The sequence below is a fragment of the Centroberyx gerrardi genome, chromosome 14, assembly GCF_048128805.1.
Source record: "Centroberyx gerrardi isolate f3 chromosome 14, fCenGer3.hap1.cur.20231027, whole genome shotgun sequence".
Taxonomy (NCBI): Eukaryota; Metazoa; Chordata; class Actinopteri; order Beryciformes; family Berycidae; genus Centroberyx; species Centroberyx gerrardi.
In genome coordinates, this window is record NC_136010.1 from 26,343,213 (window position 1) to 26,364,965 (window position 21,753).

General features: G+C 44.6%; 2 protein-coding genes across 2 annotated transcripts; one reads left to right on the forward strand and one right to left on the reverse strand.

Moving 5' to 3' along the window:
* Positions 1-65: 65 nt before the first annotated feature.
* Positions 66-10,408, reverse strand: znf341 (zinc finger protein 341). The gene is made up of 16 exons (XM_071911149.2): positions 10,371-10,408; positions 9,497-9,607; positions 9,002-9,192; positions 8,716-8,865; positions 7,898-8,221; positions 7,617-7,788; positions 6,916-7,009; positions 6,714-6,804; positions 6,329-6,509; positions 5,339-5,595; positions 4,214-4,422; positions 2,969-3,065; positions 2,599-2,731; positions 1,647-1,758; positions 761-831; positions 66-658 (listed from the first exon to the last, which is right to left on the reverse strand). The coding sequence occupies exons 1-16, from the start codon at positions 10,399-10,401 to the stop codon at positions 66-68; spliced, it is 2,817 nt and encodes a 938-aa protein (XP_071767250.2). The 5' UTR covers positions 10,402-10,408.
* A 966-nt stretch (positions 10,409-11,374) lies between these two features.
* e2f1 (E2F transcription factor 1) lies at positions 11,375-20,696 on the forward strand. The gene is made up of 7 exons (XM_071911172.2): positions 11,375-12,279; positions 12,661-12,763; positions 16,076-16,295; positions 16,576-16,728; positions 17,795-17,909; positions 18,607-18,889; positions 19,964-20,696. The coding sequence occupies exons 1-7, from the start codon at positions 12,028-12,030 to the stop codon at positions 20,203-20,205; spliced, it is 1,368 nt and encodes a 455-aa protein (XP_071767273.2). The 5' UTR covers positions 11,375-12,027; the 3' UTR covers positions 20,206-20,696.
* Positions 20,697-21,753: the final 1,057 nt, after the last annotated feature.

Here is a 21,753-nt window from a genome sequence, read left to right on the forward strand (position 1 = left end):
ACCAATGCGTGACTCAGTTTGTTAGTTGGTCCATGTCCAGGAAATTTGTCCACAAACTGCCAGGACTACAAACATGGCTGCCGCAAACAGTTTGGATCATCGCTCTGTATCTGCTCCAGTGTGTCACCGGCGCCCTCCTCCGCCCCTTCATCCTCCTCTTCCTCTCCTCTCTTCGCCCGCCCGTCGGACATTGCAGCCTGAGGGTCTTCGTCAGTCCTCCTCCCCTCTCCCTCCTCCTCCTCTTCCTCGTCATCCTCCTCCTCTTCCTCCTCCTCCTCCTCCCTGTCCAGTTCCGCCTCCTGATCCTCGCTGCCCTTTGACCCGTCGTCTTCCTCTGTCCTTAGGCTCTGCACCTTCCTCGCCAGCCTCCTCCTCCTCCGCTCGCCCTCCTCTCCGTCCTTCTCCTCCGCCATCGGCCCTCCTCCGATCTCCTCTCCCTCCGCCCCCCCGGTCCCTCCGGTCCCCAACCCCCCGGTTCCGGCTCCGGTCCCAGCTGCGGGGCATTTGTGGTCCCGGTAGTAGCTCTGTCTGGTGAATCCCTTGTTGCAGGCGGAGCAGCGGAAGCGGTAGTTGTCTGTGTGGGACTGCTGGTGCTCCAGCATGTGGGCCCTGCGGCTGAACGCCTTCTGACAGAACAGACACTTGTAGGGCTTGATACCTGGAGGGGAGAGGAGTCGCCGTAAGATGAATGAGTTTGAGGTAAGTAACAGAGGCACTTCACTGCAGATTGGAGTTTTAGTTTCAGTTGTTTTTCACTCACCAGAATGGGACAGGATGTGTGCCTTGAGCTTGTCTGGTCTGTTGAATTCTTTAGTGCAGCCTACATGAGTCCTGAGGACAAAACACATAAAAACTACATTGAAAATAATGTAACATGGAAGAAAAGGAAGGAAATCGAGGAAGGATACAAGAATGAAGGAAGGAAGGAGGAAGATGAAGGAAGGAAGGAAAGAGGAAAAGGAAGGAGGGAAGATAGGAAGAAAGGAAGGAAAGAAGGGAGAAAGGTAGGAACGAAGGCAGACAAGGAAGAAGAAAAAAGCAGGAAAGGAGGGAAGATAGGAAGAAAGAAAGAAAGGTAGGAACGAAGGAAGACAAGGAAGAAGAAAAAAGGAGGGAAAGAAGAGGAAGGAGAAAAGGGAAGGAAGAAAGAAAGAAGGGAAAGAATAGAAGAGGGAAGGAAGGAGGAAACGAAAGGAAGACAGAAAAGTAACAGAGAGGACGGAAGGAGGAAAAGGAAGGAAGGAGGAAAAGGAAGGGAGAAAAGGACAGAAGAGGCAAGGAAAGCGGAAACGGAACAAAGGATGAAAAAGGACAGAAAGGAGGAAGGAAAGAAGGGATGAAGATAGGAATCAAGGAAGAAGAAAAAAGGGAAGGAAGGAGGAAAAGGAAGGAAGTTAGAAAGAATAGAAAGAAAGGATAGAAGAAGGAAGGAGGAATTGAAAGGAAAACAGAAAAGTAACAACGAAAGGACAGAAGGATGAAAAGGAGGAAAAGGATGGAAGGGAGAGAAAGAGAAGAGGCAAGGAAAGCGGAAACAGAATGAAGGATGAAAAGGGACAGAAAGAAAGAAGGAAGGAAGGAAGGAAAGAAGGAAGAAAAGAGGAAAAGGAAGAAAGCGAAGGGGTTCAGAGAGTGGGAGGTCTCACCTGAAGGGACACTTGTATTTCTTGAAGGGCTCGTGGATCAGCATGTGTCGCTTCACCTTGTCCTTCCTGTTGAACGTCGCCTCACAGAGGGAACATTTATACGGCTTTTCACCTGGAGAACAAGCAAACTCACACCTTTACTTTGCTTTATCTGGATTTAGTGGTGTTCAGTTATAATGGACATGACTTAAGTATCTGCTCTTGTGCTATTCCTATGATTTTACTCTGTAGTTTTCAAAAGTTACAATTTTAGCAGAGATACGGAAACACTGACTATTTTTACGAGCAGCCTAATAATCTGTTAAAATGATAATCCGCAACATTTTCATATAAATAAATGTCTGCTCCGCTCTATCTGATTGCTATAACACAATAGTGATTCAACCTATATCCAGTTCATGAAAGCTTTTCCATTGTCTGTTCTAAACAGCCGGAGTCTGCTAGGTCTTTCCTAGGAAAAATCCTCTAGTGCACAGGAAGTGATGCGTTTTATATTTGACTGACAAGTGATCTCAGGTCAAGTTCCATGACCTGACTTAATACAAAAACCCCTCAGTGGTGGACGAATAACTTCCACCTGCGTTAACATGCATCTGGGGTGATTGGATAGATTGTAATCCAAAAGTGCAAAAACACCCAAAATGAAGATGTAAATGCACCCAAAATGCACTGCAGAATCAGATCTGATTACCCAAACCACCTCTGGAGGCTGGTCAGAGACACATTTGGCCACAGTAAGTGTAAAGCAATCTATCTCCAAGCCAAATACAGAAACTTGTCCAAATGGATTATCAGGATACTCCTGGATGGGGAACAAGCCAGACGAGGTGTTTGCTGTCAATTTTAAAGGACGTTCTGTAAATATTAGGAGACCCAGTGACATGCAAATTGAGTTTTGGCAAGGAAAAACAGATTTCAGTGTGTATACTGGAGACACATTATAATGTCAGACCTGAGTGAATGCGTGTGTGCAGTTTGAGGTAGTGCTCCGTCTTGAAGGCCTTCTTGCAGATCTGACACTTGAACCTGCCTCCGACACCGTGGGTGGGGAGGTGGCGTCGGAAATACCTCTCGCACGGGAAAACCTGACAGCCCAGGAGAGGACAGATCTGGAGAGACTGCACCGAACTCTTAACATGTGACGTAAAACGTAAGAACCCATGTAACAAACCCCCAAAACTCCCAACATAGGGTCATATCAACGTGTCAAAGACGTGAGGGTCAATCAATTCACAGTAAGTACCCACCATATGTATTACTATGTCCCCATAGCACATCTGACATTACAAGACAGTACAACAAGTGACTTGTGTGTGTTGTACCTTCTGACAGTGCGGGCAGGGGAAGTTGTGTGAGGCGGTGAGCAGATGTTGTTCCAGGGCCTCCTGGGTGGAATATCTGCTTTGGCATTTCACACACCTGAAGGGCAAAGCAACATATAGGCTACAAATCATGGGGAAATATGTTTGAAGCAGTTTATTATCCTTTAGTTCAGTTCGTTTGGCCAGGTGACAACCATTCAAACTCTGGTGGCACCAAAGAAACACACCGAGACGCGAGTCTCCATCCTCCTCCAAGACAATTGCGGTTAGGTTCATTGTAATCTGAGCCAGCTACAACAACCCCAAAACGCAAGGGTTTATGGGTATCAGGAGATGGATGTTGACATCTGATAGCCAGCAGTTCCTCATGCTTGGAAAGCCTAGCATAACAAAATGAAGTCTGGACTGATGCTCATATACAGCTGTTTCTTCATGTGTTCTTAGCTGTAAGAATTCTTGTTCGTACCAAAGGAAAAACTAGGTGTGGTCGCACACTGACACTGGAACAAGGAAGTTTTGATGAAAAACTGTCAAGATCTGAACCTCTTTGATGTGAAACAATGACTTACTTTGTTTTCCAGTATTCATACTTTATGTGAGTTTCGTCCTTGGCTGAGGAGCTTCATCAATAATACTGTAGATGATGCCCTCTTCATCTGCCCCAACTACTTCTTTGTATATTCCGGTTCAAAAAAATTTGGCCGTATATCATCACCAAAATCATCTTCATCACTACTGTCACTAGATCTACTGTGTTCTGCCATGACTTCTGACCATGCAAGCAAACACGATGCTAGCCGGGCTTCACAGTAAAACTTGGCATGGATTAATTTCCCGTGGAAGCAACTATAGCACCATAACCTATGAATACTGGGAACCAAAATAATGGCATTGTTTTCCTGTGTTATAAGCATTTACTGTTCACCTACAAGATATTCAGATTGTGACAGAACATTTCGTTTGATTGTAAATTTCGTTGGAATTCTCTACTCTATTCATTCTCCCATTGGAAGGCAATGGCTAAGGAAGGCTAAGGAACTTCTGTACGTACCTTGGAGGAGTTTGTTTCTTTGAGTGTCATTTCATTCCTTCCTGAGCTTTAAGCTTCATTTTCCTGTCCCCTGCACTTCTTTATTACTAGGCTAAGTTCAATTATGGTTTTCATATTGAACTATGGAAAAAAAACATCAGTTGAAAGCCCAAAATGGAGTGTGTCACCCATACAGCATTCTGTCACTTGCTGACCTGTAGACGGTGGTCTCCTTGCGCGTGCTCTGCTGCGGGCAGAAGCAGTGGGAGTACTGGTGGACGCCCAGCTCGAACAGCGAGGGGAACACCTTGCTGCACAGGTGGCATCGGTAGGTCAGCTGCTCCTGGTGCGTCCGGATGTGCTCCAGGAACTGGTCCAGCTTCTGGAAGGTCTGGGAGCAAGACTTCAGCACGCACTTGTAGACCTGCGGGGAGCCGGCGATTGGCTTTTAAACACTACTCACCACTATTTCTTAATAGTGCCTGCTATCTCTTTGCTAAGCTAAGACTTTTTAAGGCTGTTTCAATGCCAGATAGAATGAAACATAAGACCAATGTCGCAACTAGACCTCTGACAGAACAGGTCTGCATGACTGGGCTGATTTCTCACCGCAAAAACAATGCATCGAGAAACCAGATCTCTACAACTGGATTTAAGTTAACTTAAAATTCTTGATCTAACTGCATTCAAGACCTTTTAAGGCCTTGAGTTTAGACAATATAATTCAAGACATTTTAAACCTTTTTCCTGGAGTTATTGACACCCTGCATTTTCTAGGGTTCCTGCGGATATGGAAAGCCTAAAGGAGTCATAAAATTTGAAAACTGTGCATTCTAGGCCAGGAACAAACGGAAAATCATATATGTCCCAAAATATTTGGATGTCATGGGAATTTGTTTTCACTCCTTTTTCTCCCCCAACTACAATTAAGCTTGGCTGCTGGCAGGCCTAATTACATTTTAAGTAATAATAAATTGCGCAACAAATTTTCTGATTGAAAAAATTTGTAAATGTAGTTGGAACGAAGATCCTGAATATTCAAATCATCTGGTCAATGCCTTCCTTCTATGTCCCATTTGAACAGATACTGACAAATATTTGCCATCTATATCCAACTATCAAGGAATAGTGATGGACTTTGCTTGACAAAAATGTGTGGGAACCCTGATGTAATAATAGTAGGTAGGTCAGAGGTCAGGGTCAGCTACAGAACAGCAGCCCTGCAGCTGGTAGGGATTCAGTGTCTTGCTCAAGGACACTTCAGCATGGAGGATTTTTACAGGGACAGTCTCTCTAACCTGTAGGCCACCCTGCTTCCCATAACCCTCTACTCTGCTCACCTGCTCCCCCTTGTGCTGGGTCAGGTGGGACTTGAGCTGGAAGTAGGTGCTGAACTTGCTGGCGCAGAACTGGCACTGGTAGGAGCTGTCTATGACCACGATCTGTTTGGTCTGGGCTTGGCTCTGTTGGTTCTGGTTGGACTGGACCTGGGACTGGACCTGGACCTGGGGATGCCCGTTCTGCATGTCCTCCCCCTGGCTACCGTCCGGATTGGCCTGGCCCTCCGTCACCCTCTCCTCCGCCTCCCCTGGAGCTTCTGCAGTCAAGCATGATGGGTACTGTTACGGGCTGGAGCTGTAAATCTGATGCTGGATCAGTGGTTCTTCATTCGTTTACTTAAGTAATCCAGTTTTGGGTCGACACATGTAAACATCATAATGGGTTACAATGACCAGATTAAGCTCATACTCCGATTATGAGAAACCCAGTGGAAACATCTGACTCCTTTCACTTTTGTTTTTTCTGTGCAAAGTCAGACTCGTTTATTACTCATTTATTATCATTTCTTTACCATGTATTAGAAGTAACCTACTGCTCTGTCAAATAGGGAGGTAGCTGGCAGCCCAACCTTTTCATACTGTTCTGCTGGTGGACTGCTCTATCTGTACATAGGAATATTTTATTAACTGGTTTATGCATAACAACATGGAATCTGCTGCTGCTGCAAGGAGCCAATTTCCCCCGCTGGGATAATAAAGGTTTCATCTAATCTAATCTTTAGTTGTTCTAGCAGTGGAGGACCACTCCTGCTGAATGAATGGAAAACACTATGACTGCACTTTGTATTGCAGATAAGTACAGGACATGTTATAATAACAACAGATATGGAGATCTGCACACGGTTCCAAATGACTTTAGGATCTTGTGTTATCATGTGAAATGTGTTGAAGCATCCATATGTCCTTATATCAACATATGATAATGTACAAAAGCTGAAACGATAATTTCCCAAGTAGATGTATCAGTGTGCAGCAGTTCACAGATGTTACCTGTTTGCGCTGCCTCCTCTTCTGTCTGTGATTGGCTGTTCTGCTGCTGTGGCCCCTCCTCTTCCTGTTCCCCTGGCTGCTGCTGCTCCCCACCCCCCTCTTCCTCATTGGATAACACCGGCACCACCTTCACTGTGATTGGTAACCTGGACACTGTGCTGGCCACACCCAGAGGCCACACCTGCAAAGCAAGGACAGCTGTTGTTATTGTGTTTTTTCCGTTATGCTGCGTTCACGTCACATGGGAATAATCGTAAGAACAGCTTGACGGAAGATATGATCTCCTGTTTATCCCCAAATTTTCGTCATACAAATTTATATTTTATATATTACATTTATATTTATAGATTTATATAACAAAGTATTATCAGAGACTATTAAGCACCTTGTGGGTCTGCATGTGCTTCTTGACGTTGGACTTTTGGGCAAAAGCCCGGCCGCAGACGATGCACTGGAACGGTTTCTCTCCTGTGTGACTGTGAAAAGAAAACGTAAGAAGTCATGACGGCAAGGGAATAGAGGCATTTTCTATTATTAGATGGTTGCAGCCCCTGAAGTTTTAAATGGGATGCTGGACGGTGACTCACCTTCTGATGTGTTGCTGAAGATCAAAGTTTTTAGAGAAGATTTTGTCACAGAAGTTGCACTTCAGCTTCGGACCTTTTCCTTTTAGCTGCTCTGCTGAGGAGTGAAAAGCAACGTAAATGTATATCTATAATCTATTCCATTTAAGTACACATTATGTAGTGTGGTTTCCTCATGAGACTAATCCAGGCAATTAGCGCTTAAAGGGACAATACCACAGTTTTTGACAAGTCGGTTGTATGTCAAGCTTACTTTGATAAGAGTTAATATGTCAGACACTGATATATTGATTTGTCGATTATTAAAAATCAGATATCAGCGAGTCAGTGTCCTCCACCTCTGATATGATGGATATGATGCACTTTGATTGATTACATATTTATTGTAGAATTGATAGATATTACACTGGTTGTCTATGCGAAGACCTTAGTTTCAATGGAGTTTTAGTGTCTAAATTCTGTTTCAGAGGCTTTTCCTCCCTGCCAAGAATACAGTTCTGGGGGAAACACTGACATGAAATTGTCAATTTTAATGATTTTGAATATCAGCACAAAATATCAGCTATTGGCAGCTTCAATCCAAACAATATCGATGTCAGTTGAACCCTGTCTCAAACAGTTTTCTGCCATCTTTTTCCATCGTTTAGAAATGTAGGATCCCAAGACCCAAATGTCAAAAACCTTTAATCTTTTTTAAATCAGACCTGTGGCTCCGTCAGGCCCTTTCTTGCTGTTCCTCGGCCGTTTGGGGATGATGACCTTCTCGAAGTCGCCCAGCTCCGTCAGGTTGGCAGTGATGCTGCAGGTCTTGGTCTTGGTGCCCTGCTTGCCCGGGCTGTAGACAGGAGGAGTGGTGTACGACTGGCTCTCCACACACTGACTGGGCACCTGAGGGAGACACACCAGGTCAATGGCGGGATTGAACACACATTTTATTCAGTATCTTGCGAGTCTACAGACGACCAGACAGTAAACCCTAACTCACCTGCACTGGCTGGAATGACTGCAGGCCCAGGGTGTGGATCTCCGCACTGCCGCCCCCGGCCATGTGAGGCAGCGCGCTGTAGACCTGAACCACCGAGTTGCTGTGGCTCGCCGGGACCTGGGAGGAGAGGGGCTGCTGGGACGGCTGTCCGGATGGCAGGGGGTGGGCCGGCGTCTGGCCCGAGGGGAGGGGGTGGGGGGGCTGCGGCGGCTGCTGCTGCTGCTGCTGCTGCTGGTGCTGGGGATGGTGATGGTGGTGGTGGTGGTGCAGGTGGTGGTGGTGCTGGAGGTACGACACGCCAGTCGTGTGCATGCTCAGGTTACTCTGAGAAAGAAAAACATGAGAGGAGATAAAGATAGATTCCACCACAAGGATTTTATGCTAGGGACAGTTATTATGCCACATTTGTACATAATGCTAATATACATTTTAACGTATTGACATGAAATTGTGTTGTGATTTAAGCCGATAAGACAGCTGGATTCACCAAAATCTTTTACCTAGCGCAGCTTTAAAATCCATACCTGCCTACTCAAATCTGTGGTAAAACCCACCCAGATTCTCCTCTGCTGTTTCCCCTGTTTCGGGGTCTGGTGAACCATCTGCCAACTCCTTTACACATCTAAATTCCTCCAACTCTATTCTTCATACTATTTCTTATAGCATATCATAGGATGCTATGGCGTAGATACATTTTCTTTAATCAGACTATTGAACCGCTAACATTTCTCCATGACTTTCAAGCACTTTCTTTCTTTCTTTCAGAAGTGGATTTTTGACATTACCATTTCCCACAACTTCTACCACTGTTTTCTTACCTGTATAGGCGTCTGCATGGCGGCCATGGGCTGGTCGATGGAGGTGAAGGCTGAGATGGCCGACATGAGAACGTCGTCGCTGACCAGCACGTTGCCTTGGACCAGAGTGTGTGTCAGCGGGGAGGGAGGGACTGTGATGTAGGTGGACACCTGGTGTATGAGTGGGGAATAATACACACACACACACACACACACACACACACACACACAATGAAACATAAACCATGTATGCGTTTAATCAATCAAACAATCGCAAAATCTTCCATACAATAAACCCGGTCCTCACCTGTCTGTTGGCTGCAGTCTGTGGCCCGGAGCTGATGGAGGGGACGGGGGTGTAGGCGTTGGTGGAGGCCAAGGACACGGTGGACAGAGACGGGGCGCTGGACTGGCACTGCTCCCTCTTGTGGGTCATGAAGGCCGGCAAGGAGTTGAACTGTTTCTTACACTTCCCACACAGGAACACATCCTCGTCGTCTGCAGGAGGGAGAAACATGGAAGTTTGATGGAGAGAGGGAACAACACACCCACACCGCTGCTGCAGGGAATCACACCCCGAAGGTTTAAAGTAAAAATACAAAGCATTTGCATACATTCATACATTTCATACAAATAAATGTCTGTTTTGCCACTCAGTGGATTTGCTGCCCCCTTGTGGATAAGCGGTTTACACCCTCAGACAGGCTCTGGGAGGCAGGTCGATGTTTGAATTCAGGCTGGAATATGCCTGTTATCTTTCAGCATTGCAGTGACTCAGCTGTCATGTATCTAGCAAACGTACCCATAGACTGGATGGTGGGCGTCCCGGAGACGGTCTGGCTGTTTGGGTCGGGAACTCCGCCTTGGCCGTCCAGCAGAGACTGGACCGCCAGCACCGTCTGGTTGTCCATGCCTGATGCAGAGGAAGAGAGGCAGGGTGAAGCAACATTAGAGTTGGGATCAAATGCTCACAGTCACAGAGGGCTTGAAGGATAGTCTCCCTACTCACTACTGTGAATCCTATATGGTAACTGCTGGAAACCTGAGCAATGCTATTCATCTGAATGTGAATACATCCAGAACAAGGTGCTGATGTTGTGAGGGCCCTTAGAAAAAAAACACTATGGTAATCCTATAATACATTTTAGAAGGAAACTATACAAATTTCACAGCAAAATTATAAGCCCCTATAGCAATATCATAGTAATACTTTAAGAGATTGAAGAAAACATACAGTATGGTAAAATCATTATTAATACATCACTGACACACTATAAGTTCCTATAGGAATATTATGGTGATACTATATTACAGTGATTTTTCGTTAGGGGGCCTGTTATGAGAGTAAAACATGCAATCTGAATAACAGCAGTACATCATTTCGCTGCCTGACAGGAATATGATCAGAACATCTTACAGTATTCATGCAGAGCCCCCTCCAGCTGTCTTTACAGCGTCTACAGCAGCGAATCTGTTTGTTTGTTTACAACCCCAGACACCCCCTCCCTCCTCTGGGATGTCTTGATTGATAATCATAACCAAATATAGCTGTTTGCAGCAATCTGCATTGACATTTTTACACAGCCAAAACAGGCGCGTTACACTCGCATTACATAGAATACACGTTTACGTTTAATCTAGTTGTAATGACGAGGTTATAAGAAAATTATCCGTACCTTCAAGCACTTCAAATATTGCCTGCGCCATCTTGTAGTTCCTCTGCTGCGGGATAGGCGCTCGATTAACAGGGTCTGGCTGTAGAAGTGATGCTGCATTCAAGTGTCATAGGAAACGACACAAGTAGGGATTGACAGTACCGGTAAGACGCCATGATTTTAGTCCGTAGCAATGTAACCCAAAGGAGTTTTGATGACAAAATGACTTATGTGATGCCTGTAGTCAAGGGTAAGGAATTATATATTCATTTCAAATAGAATTAATAAAATGAACGCTTTTTATCATGTAAATTATTTTGCTAGTGTTGTTTTTAACTGTCACATTATGACGTTTTTTTCCCCCCTGGGTCCTGAATGCAGCATCAGATCGATTAACTTGCGCTCGGTAAAATTACTGACAACTTTGCGGGCCAATCATAGACGGCTAATCCCGCCCTCCGGAAGCTGCCGCATCTCGACCAATGGGAGCCTCCGGATTGGCGCACGTGCCGGTTTCGCGGCAAAAAAGATTTCGCGCGAAAACCCCCCAAGCCTTGTTTAGATTTAGATCAGCTGGGACAATAACAACAATAGCAGCCGATAAAGGGGTCGGGACGGTGCTTTTATTAACGGACTGCGGCCGGCACAAGCAGCGAAAGGACCTGCAACTGTCGTTTTAAAGGATGCGTTTGTATTTCACGGCTTTATTTCCTTTATATTTCCAGTTTTGTCGGACTGCTTCCTGCGTGCCCCAACAAAACGAGGGGGTTGAGGGACTGCGGCTAATAACTTAGCTAGCATGCTAATTTACCCTATATTTTCATATCAAACGCTTTCTCTATTTACAACCTTGCACTAACTGTCGCTTTTAAATATATACCCTCAAACATGCTTCTGTGTGGCGGTGAAGCTGTTTGCATTATAGATGATATTTTATTTCGTTAGCTTACTGTTGGACAGCTGTTATAAAGTTTTAATAACCCTTAAACTAACGCCCGTCTTCATTGTAAAGCGAAATTAGATGGTTTCATAGCTAGTTTGCTGGTTGTACCGTGTTATTTGCTAACTTGCACCAGTCTTTATTGATAGTATCTTAGCTAGCTAGTTAGCAGGGTCGGCTGTACTAAGGGCAGTGTGGCCAGGCCTCGCCGCATTACTGTACTGACAGAAAAGATGAAAACAAAAGATTAGCAAGCCCCCTTGCTAACTTGCTAACGTCTAGCGTTAATTACAGCATCGGGCTATTTGATAATCTTTGTTTTATAACATACCAGCGCCTTAGCCTTGGGCAGTGTCTTGTTATGCATTTAGCAATATTTTTCTATCTGCCAAATTTCCTGTTTGGCCGAACAGCCGCTCCTGCTGTTTCAACATCAGCCTGAATTTGTTTTTAGCACTTAGCTTGCTAATAGTCATTTCTTATGTTAAAGTTGCATCGTTGTTTATTCATGTGTTAACGTTATAGTCTGTTTGTAAAGGTGAAAACTACTTAGAAATGTTCAACCTGCCCAGGAACAAGTGCAAGCAAACTCTCAGGAGGCTTCATCACTGTTCCTCACATTCACTGAGCACAGCAGATGCCAGTAGGTGTTGATACTCAGTCAAACTACAGCATCTCAGTTTGTGCCCCCGCCCTCGTAACCCGCAAGTCAAGGGGTGCTCTCTGCGGGACACGACCATGTCAGAGACTCTGATAACGGGGCAGACATCGGAGGATCTGCTGGCCGACTTCGAGACGCTGCTGAACGCCGGGAGCATCGACCTGAGCAAGGACCACCAGATAGTGATCATCTCCAGCCCCGGCAGCGTGGGACTCCACCCGGCCGTGGCCCCCACCAGCACGGGGGAGATCCTGCTGTTCGCTACCCCGCAGGGGCCTGCCGACGTGGGGATCCAGGACAAGAGGCGGCCGGCTCTGGGAAGACCTCCGGTGAGCAGAGGGGGAGGATGGAGATGTGGGAAGAAGGGAAGGTGGAGCGTTGTATAAGAGAAAGTGAGAGAGAGAAAGAGGGAGTAAGCGAGCAGTTAACTGCGAAGTTGCCCTTTGAACAATTATGTTGACTTTTGTACATGTATGTGCTTATGCCTGCATAATAGAGCAATAAATGTAGCAACCACCTGTTGCTGTAAGGCATTTGGTCTTGTTTGTCATCCACCAGGGAGTTTTCTTTCTTTCTTTCGTTCCTTCTTTGGTGTGTTTAGTTCTTAGTACATAATTAGTACATGATTGTAATTGTGCCATTAGGATTGTTCCTCTGATTAATTCTCTCTGTCTCTTTCTCCATTTTTCTATTTCTTTCTATCTCTCCAGGTGAAGAGGAAGTTGGACCTGGACAGTGACCACCAGTATGTCAGCACCACCCGACCCCCTTCCCTCGGCGAAGCACCACCCTCCACACCTGCCCCTCCCAGAGGTACACACAAACACACACACACACACACACACACACGCAGAGCTTATTCTGCTTATTTGTTTCATCCTCAGATCAGTGGAAGACCTTCAGCCTTCTTAGTTGGTGACATCGGCCTACACTTAGTGTCTTTCTCTTCCTTTCCAATGTGGAATATTTTTAAGAGAGAGTTAGTTTGAGAGAGTTAGTTCATGAAAAGTGCTTCACAAGAGTACATATGGTATACAGAGGTACGCGTTTGAATACAAGAAGACTGAAAAGGCTTAAGACTGTAAGGGTGAGCAAATGGAAGAACAGTGTGTTCTTTTAGACAAATAGTTTGCTGAGATATTATGTGCTTTGCCAGTACTCAATACCACCCAGCTACCATCCTTTCTCCCCTCTCCTCACCAGCTGCGCACCATCCCAGTATGGGATGTCTACAAAAGCCTCCAGGCTGTCAAAGTCAGCAAAGCACCTGGCCCCGATTTAATCCCCCAGAAAATCTTGAAGGAGTTTGCTTGTGAGATCGGTGTTCCTCTTTGTCATGTTCTAAACTCCTCCTTTTAAGGAGGGCTGCGTCCCTAAACAGTGGAAAGAGGCGGTGGTTATTCCCATCCCCAAAGCTTCCCCCGCACTGTTAGAGCAGTTAAGACCTATTTCCCTGACCTCCCAGTTTGCAAAAATTGCTGAAAACTTTGCTCTCCAGTGGGTTCTCAAGGACATCTCATTCGACCCCAGACAGTTCGGGAGTTTGAAGGGCAAATCCACCACCCATGCCCTTGTCAACCTAGTTGACTGTCTGTTTAAAAACACAGACAAACCTGGCTCTGTCTGTTCACTGGTAGCTACTGATTTTAGTAAGGCCTTTGACCGGGTTAACCATAACATAATCAACAAGATCCTGACCATGGGAGTGAGGCCTGAACTAGGCCCTTGGATTTGTAACTTTATCTCCAATCGGAGACAAAGGGTACACTATCGTGGTGCCTTATCGGAATGGGAGTACCTCACATGTGGGGTGGCCCAAGGAACTCTCCTTGGACCCATCCTCTTCCTTGCCCTGATTGACGACACTGCCCTTGGTGCCCCCAACCCAGTGTGGAAGTACGTTGATGACATCAATTTACTGGAGTCTAGACAGTGGCAGCAGCCCTATTCCATGCAGAATCAGCTCAATGAGCTAAATATCTGGTCTGCCCAAAACAACATGCTCCTTAATGAAAAGAAATGTGTCGCTATGCACATATTGTTCAGTAAAAATCCACCACCAGCACCACCTCTTTCCATTAACAACATCCCCCTGTCTGTCCTGCCTAAAATCAAAGTGCTGGGACTTTCCATCCAGCACAACCTCAGGTGGAGTGACCAGGTAAACACCATGACGGCAAGCGCTAGCAGGAAGCTTTTCCTCCTCAAGCGCATCAAGTGTTTCTCCGTCACTCATGCTGACCTACGAGCCATTTATATCGGCTACATTAGACCAGTGCTGGAGTATGCAGTCCCTGCTTGGCATCCTGGTCTCACCCAAGCCTTGTCCACCCAGTTGGAGCGTGTGCAAAAGAGGGCATGTCGCATTATCCTGGGAGCATCTTACATCAGCTACCAGCAAGCCCTAAACACCCTAGGCATCCCCCTTCTTGAGAAGAGGAGGGAGCAGATCTGCCTGAAATTTGCTCTTTCACTGCAATCCTCCCACTCTTTTGACTGGCTCCCCCCATCTAGGGAACAAATATCTGGACGTACCACTCGCAATGGTCACAAACTTAACACCCTGCTGGCAAGAACAGGTCGTTACTACAATTCTCCAATCCCCTACCTCGCAAGACTCATCAACAACCATACATCATAGTTTTCACTCTTCTCACTTCCCCTTCTTTTCCCCCAGACTACTGATATTACTACAGCATTCCAGAATCCCGTCTTCATAGGATTTGCACTAGATCTGTGCTGACTACCCTGTTTACATTTCATTGTAGATTGTATATGCTACTACTTTAACAATCATTGAAAATGTATTTTTATCTCCCTGCTGTTTTGATATGCTATATGTATGTAAATTGGTGTGTAATTTCAGTCTGTAAATGACTGCGAAGCACTAATAAAAAGCTACTACTACTACTACCTTCACTTGCTGAGCAGTGCAAGTGAAAGTCTTGGAGAGTGTAAAACGCCTACAATGTCAAACATGAAAATGAAAGTGGTGCTTGAACACAAACTACTGTCCTCTCTCTGTGTATCCCCTCAAGCTCCTTCAGTACCTAGCGTTAAATACCTACTCAGCTTCACTGAACTTAATTCCTTTATCAAGCCCTATAACCTTGACTGAGAAGTCTTTAATAATAAAATACATCTGAAACAAGTCCCTGAAGTGATAACCACAGCCACTGTAAAAGAAATCTGTATTGCCGTATTAAGTTGCTGGGGATTTGTGTCACTGTGTTCCAGATAAAAACAAGACATTAAGGAACACATACACACATACAATACCCATTTTATTAGTATACAGTAGTAAAACACACGACTTAAATATACAGTAGTAAAATACATAGATATGAAGTTTAGTAGCATAGAAACTTCAGCTTCAGCAGTTTCCTGTTCAGCCGCTCTTCTGTTTTCCACTGCACACACTGCAAACCAAGCCTGGTCTGCACTGTGTGCAGGAAGCCCAAACTGAATCTCTACTGAATCTCTTATTTAGTCTCAAATTGAATCCCAGGACCTAACTCTGCTCTGCACTCCCTTAAAGTTTGCTATGACAGCTATTTGAGCTTGATTAAAAGCTGTTCAACTCATTAATCAACTTAACATCATAGCTAAGTTGAATTTGAATGATAACTCTGACCCATATCTCCCTCTCTCCTGTTCAACCCCCTTATTCTCTCCATCTCTCTGCTCTCCACCAGTTGGACAAAGTTATGATGAACTGAACAAAGTGGCAAGATCAAATCCCTGTTCCTCTTCCATTCGACAGTCTCGCTGCAGCGCTTCGCTTAGACTGAACCTATAAATGGAAAGAAAATACACAAAGATGAAAGACTGCTGTCTTCAAAAAAAGAAAGTACCAAAAATGAAATGACTAAACTGAAATTGCTCCCTTCCCATCTCTCTTCTGTCAATCCCCAGAGTATCGATGGTGGAGACTCGCTTCAGCACATTCCCAAATCTGAAGTTCTTCTACATGTCTGCTACATGAAAGAGTCTCAATTAGATGGGATGGGACACTCTTCTCTGTCACAGCCTCCACTTTATGATTTAGACCAGGGTGTGGTTTTACAAGAAAAGCTTTAAGACGAAAATTCAAACCTTTACCTCCTTCCCACCTCCCCCTTCCAGTCCCCCGAGGCTCGACGGAGAAGTCTCGATACGACACGTCCCTGAACCTGACCACCAAGCGCTTCCTGCACCTGCTGTCCCAGTCCCCGGACGGCGTGGTGGACCTGAACTGGGCCTCGCAGGTCCTGGACGTCCAGAAGAGGCGGATCTACGACATCACCAACGTCCTGGAGGGAATCCAGCTCATCTCCAAGAAGTCCAAGAACAACATCCAATGGCTGTGAGTACAAGAATGATAAAATAGAGTAGAAAATATGAGTGAGTCAAATTAATGTGATTGATTTCCATCCATGTTATACCTACTGTTTAACATATCTTACATTTTCTATGGGCGGCTAACCCACCATTGTCTGGAGGTTCCTTTCTTTTCTAAGATTATCTTCAGCTGGTAAAATGGCGAAAGTGTCTGGTGTATGTGTGTGGAGTCCATCAACAGCTCTGATCTCTGGTTAAATGGATAAAGTTTCTCACACATATTTCTGTATTATCTTCCCCTGTAGTGGTAATCGTATCGACGGGGTGTCGCTCGCTCGCCATAAGGAGTTGCAGAGGGAGGTGTGTGACCTGACGGAGGCCGAGGAGCAGCTGGACGAGCTCATCTCCAACTGTAACCTCCAGCTCAGGCTGCTCACCGAGGACTCCCAGAACAAGAAATATCCTTTTCACCAGTGTCTTGTCTTGTCTAAACTACAGACGGAGACCCGAAAGAGGTGACGACCTAGCTCTGGCACCTCCACATGGTAACAGAACTAGCATGTTTTAATGCTGAGACTAAGGCCCAGACTCACTAATGGTCTGTGTAGGAAAAGCACACACTATATCACCAACATGATCAAATCAGAATGACATGCTATTCACCAACTGTGTGAAATGAGTGGAAAGTATGACCAATAGCACTGGTCAAAAACTGAATCTTCATGGTCATGCATATGTGAATTATATATATAAATGTCATTGTTTTGCTGACATAATATTTATTTGCAGGCAAGGCCTTGCAAATGAAGACTGCACCCAGTTCACTAACACCAACTCCCCCAATTATTGTAGCACATAAGAGCCTTTGAAAGGTATACTTTGTGCAGTGAGTTTAGCCATTGAGAATGGCTGCTGTCATTGCTGCAAGACTGATCCTCCTATGTTTTACATACATAGACCAGACATGACAAAAAAACTTGAAACACTGAAGCAGCAATTTGCATTAGCAATTTGTACTGAAGGGGCTATTTGCTTGCGCAGCGCTCTTTTCGAGGGCTTGTTTGCGCCACAGTTAGATTTGCATACATTTCTTGGTGAATAAGACAAACACTGCACTTGTAGCTCAAGCAACTGAGGCACAAAAAATGCACAGATTGCTGTGGCAACGCAATCTTAGTGAATTTGGACCTAAATTTCCTCTTTGGGTCTCAGGCTGATGTGGGGTGATGGTGGCCTAGAGGTTAGAGGGTCAAGCCGAGCAGTGTATGTCATTGTATTGGGCTTAGTGTACTTCTGTTCATATATATTGTTATGCTATTCGGCCTATTCATATGTATACCTTAATTTTAGTTTAGTTTTTAGTTTAGTTTAATTTTACCAAGGGGGGTGGTAGGCAGCAAAATCAGCATGTTTTCTATCCTGTTCTCTGCAAAATCTTAAATAGACAGTACTGTATTGGAGATTCTGTTGGTGTAGGTATGACACCCATAACATTAGTGTTTTATTCCTTAACTGTTGCATCACGCTGGGCTATGTGCGCTGCCAGGACTTGAGGAAGTCATTCGACTCTCCAGACCAGCTGGTCATGGTGATCAGAGCTCCACCAGAGACCCAGATGCAGGTCTCTGAACCCAGCGAGGTACTTGTCTTTGAAGTTAATTTTCATTTTTATTTTAATTAGTTAACTTGATTCTATTATTAACCAATATCTGTCATAACTCTGATGTTTTCTTGTACTCCCCTTGTAGAGGTAACCAAAATTTAACTTTTCAAAAGTCTTATCCGCTCTCATTCGAGCAACTTCTTAGTGTAGACATAATACTCTCCCTTCTTGTGTTGTAGTGATCACATTCCTCCTAGACATTTACCTCTTGCTTTTATACTGACTCTTCACAATAGGTGCAAATAGAGAAACTGAAATTAATATTATGTCAGCATCACGAAGAAGGGCAAGGGACAACAAAATGCAATGACATTAAGTTTTGATTGTTTTCAGGGACCATAGTACTAGTGTACGATAAACTACTTATGTAGTGTGTCTTTTGGTATTTTCCATGTTTTTCCTCCTACATTGGACATTTCTATCTGTCTGCATGTATCATCGCTGTTGGGAGAAAACTTAGAGGAACTAAGGAAGGAACAGCCTTATTTTGAGCTTGACAGCTATGCATTTTGTAGTTCATCCAACGGGTTTTGAAACGATTTAATAAACCCACGTTTCAAATCTCCCACCCATAGAGGAGCATGTAATCCTTGAATTGAAGTTAAAACATGAAAGTCAGCAAAACTTGCGAGGTTTTCATATGACGACATACGCTTGTGTCTGTGTGTCTCAGGGTTACCAGGTGTCCCTGAAGAGCACGCGGGGTCCCATCGACGTCTTCCTCTGCCCGGAGGACAGCTCGGGCGTCTGCAGCCCGGTGACGGGAAGCAGTCCCTCCAAACCCAGCGCCGACCCCACGCTGGCCCCGGCGCCCACACCGCCCGCCGACCAGCTGCAGCCCAGGAGCTCCGCCGCAGGCCAGGAAGTGAGGTTATCATCGCCAGCGTCCACGTCGTCCACAATCACAGCAGCCTCCCAGCCGGACCCCACCTCTCTGGCGTTAGGCGGCGACGCAGGTAAGCAAACCACAATTGATTGTAGTTGACAAATGATTCTACAAGGAATCTGCCAGGCTATAAATTACTCTACTTGTCATTTATGAACTGCATTTCCCCTACAATAATTTCCTTGTGCAGTGGCAAAACAACAACAAACACAGAGGACACAGCTAGGGGAAACACATTTTCAGGGGATAAAAGTATTTGAGCAAAACTAGAAACATAACGCATCACTTTCTGTGTCCCCGAGGATTTTTCCCAGGAAAGAGCTACCAGACACCGGGTGTTTAGAACAGCAAATGTAAAAGCTTTCATGAACTGGATATAGGTGGAATCACTCTTGTGGTATAGTAATCACAAATCGAGTTTATTTATATGAGAACGTCACTAATTATTACTTTAAATGCTCTAATGCAGAGTTTCTCAAGGTAGGGTTCCCAGAAAAATGAGAAATAATTTAATTTCACTATAATTCAGTTCACTTTAAATGATCCCAATTAGAGAATGTACAGTATATGAATGTCTATTATAATCCTAGGTTTCACTCTCGCCACTATTATCTCCCCACATACAATTCAACTCGATACCAAGTAAACAACACTCTCGACTTGGCTTTCCTCTGTGTTTTTTTTCCAGCTTTTCACATTCAGTATATTCCTTGTCTTTTCCATCGGGATTCTAATGCAACATTCTGATCAGATTTCACACAAGTGAATATGTTTTATGATTAGCATTCTTATTAATATTGTAATTTTGATTATTATCATCCTGGGTTTCAGTGGAGAGTTTTAGTGTCCCATGGTCTAAATGCTGTTTCAGAGGCTTTTCCACCCTGACAAGAATAAAATTCTGGGTAAAACAGTGAATAGTTGTAATTTTTTAGCATGAAAATGGGCAAAAGTTTAGATATTGAATACTGTTAATCAGCAGCTTCAATCCAAAAATATCTACTATTGGCCTTCAAAAACCCAAAGCGGTCGAACCCTAGTAACAGTGTGATCATCCAGCATTTCCCACCTCTTACTTCTCTGGGATCTGTTTTCTCCTGTCGACGGCGGCACAGAGCATTTACCTTTTGTAACTCTCCGACAGAGTCGTTTCTGGCAGGCGACCCGTTCTCCGGCCTGGGGGAGATGCCCGACTTCGACCTCTCGCCCCTCTCCTCCTCCGACTTCCTGAACGGCGAGTGCCTCCCGCTCCCGCTGGACGGCTTCATCAACCTGTCCCCGCCCCACAGCCACGACTACCACTTCGGCCTGGAGGACCACGAGGGCATCAGCGAACTGTTCGACTGTGACTTTGGCGACCTGACGCGGGTTTTGGAGGAGAGTTAGGTGAAGAGGAGGAGGAGGAGGACCCCAACTTTGTTTCAAATTGTGGGGTGTGGGGAAATGTTTTTAGGGCCATGAATAATTTCCCTCCATCCCCCAAATCCAGCCCCAACTACAAGTCTCGAACCCCCAAATTGTACAGCACAGTACTAGCACTCTCCAGCCATTTAGCCATTTTTAGCGAAAGAGTTTGGCTTTAGTACAGCTATTTAATTTATTTATATGAATGTCTTTTTGATATTTTGTACCGAGCGAGGTTTTGTTTTCGTTCATTCCGTTTTATCTAAGTGGATTGTGCAGGTGTGTGTGTGTGGGGTGTGGACTTAGACTCATAGGGCTGGTTTCCTTAACACACATTCGCCTTAGTCATTGACTTGTAGGGCTGATTTCATAGATAAGCTCAGGCTTTAAACTCAACTGTTAGGCTTAAACTACGTCTGTGAAACCCGCCTTAGAGTCGAAAAGATTCAATCCCAAAAGCATCTTGGAACTATTGTGCAATTTCAAACCTGAGTTCTTAGAAGATAGAAAGTATCAGGTATGTGACCAGGAACACAAAAACAGAAGAGAGGATAGGGAAAAAAAATATTTCTCCATTACAAATAAGTTGTTTGTCCAAAAAACAAAAAAAACTGAAATCCTGAAAGACTGGAAGATCTCCTCCCTGGAGAATGTTGAAGCCAGGGAAGAACGGGTCACGATTAGTGTCTAGTACTTACTAGTAGATGCATATATGACCTGTTATTTAATCAGAATATTTTAGGCTTCTCTGCAATTGACATCCATGACATTCAAGGTATCATGGCCTCAACTTGGCCACATGATGACTAGAATTACATAGTCACCTGTTACTGTCTAATTAATTGCAATTGGTGAAAAATGACACCACAAACATGATTAGTCACTGGAAGTGGATTCATTTGGCAGGCTGAACACAAAGTAAGGACTAAGATGCTTTTGGGTAACTGGACCCTCATCTCTATTCAAATAAATGATAAAGGGATACCTTGATATTTTGAATATTTGTTAGTTTTCTTCACAAGACACTTGAAAACAGATTCTAAATTTGTCCTTTGGGTGTTTGGACAAAGCTTGTTTGGTTTCAGTGAGCACTGCCAACAAGCCTAAACGTCAAATGTGGCAATTTTTCCATAGTGTGGCAAGTGTGTGGTTTAAAATGTCAAGGTATTCTTGTATTGGTGTTCAGGAAACCAGGGAATAATAGCCTGCTGGAGTTCTGCCAGCGTGTAAAAACTAATACTGAATAAGTTCTCTATTAGTTAGCTAGGCGTTTAGCCATAGTCTCAGGTGTGCGGAGCGGCGTGAAGTCTTTAATCAATGTTTTTGATGCAGACAGACTTAAACAAGTGTAAGAGTGTAAGTGTTCTAGATGCATTTTAATGGTGCAAAGTGTGTGGGTCAGCAGTAGATTTTTCACAGGTTCAGAAAACACTTTAGGACAGTGATTTTTCAGGCAGGGGTCCAAGTGAGAAGTTGAATGGGATTCCTGTAGTTTTGGGCTCCTGACTCATAGAAGGCTAATTGATCCTT

Excerpts from the sequence above, each read along its gene's own strand:
- znf341 (XM_071911149.2), bottom strand. The coding sequence starts at position 10,401 with ATGGCGCAGGCAATATTTGAAGTGCTTGAAG. Across the intron at positions 9,608-10,370 it reads AATATTTGAAGTGCTTGAAG|GCATGGACAACCAGACGGTG; the intron begins GTACGGATAATT and ends CCTCTGCATCAG. Across the intron at positions 9,193-9,496 it reads GCCCACCATCCAGTCTATGG|ACGACGAGGATGTGTTCCTG; the intron begins GTACGTTTGCTA and ends TCCCTCCTGCAG.
- e2f1 (XM_071911172.2), top strand. The coding sequence starts at position 12,028 with ATGTCAGAGACTCTGATAACGGGGCAGACATCGGAGGATCTGCTGGCC. Across the intron at positions 12,280-12,660 it reads CGGCTCTGGGAAGACCTCCG|GTGAAGAGGAAGTTGGACCT; the intron begins GTGAGCAGAGGG and ends CTATCTCTCCAG. Across the intron at positions 12,764-16,075 it reads CACACCTGCCCCTCCCAGAG|TCCCCCGAGGCTCGACGGAG; the intron begins GTACACACAAAC and ends TCCCCCTTCCAG.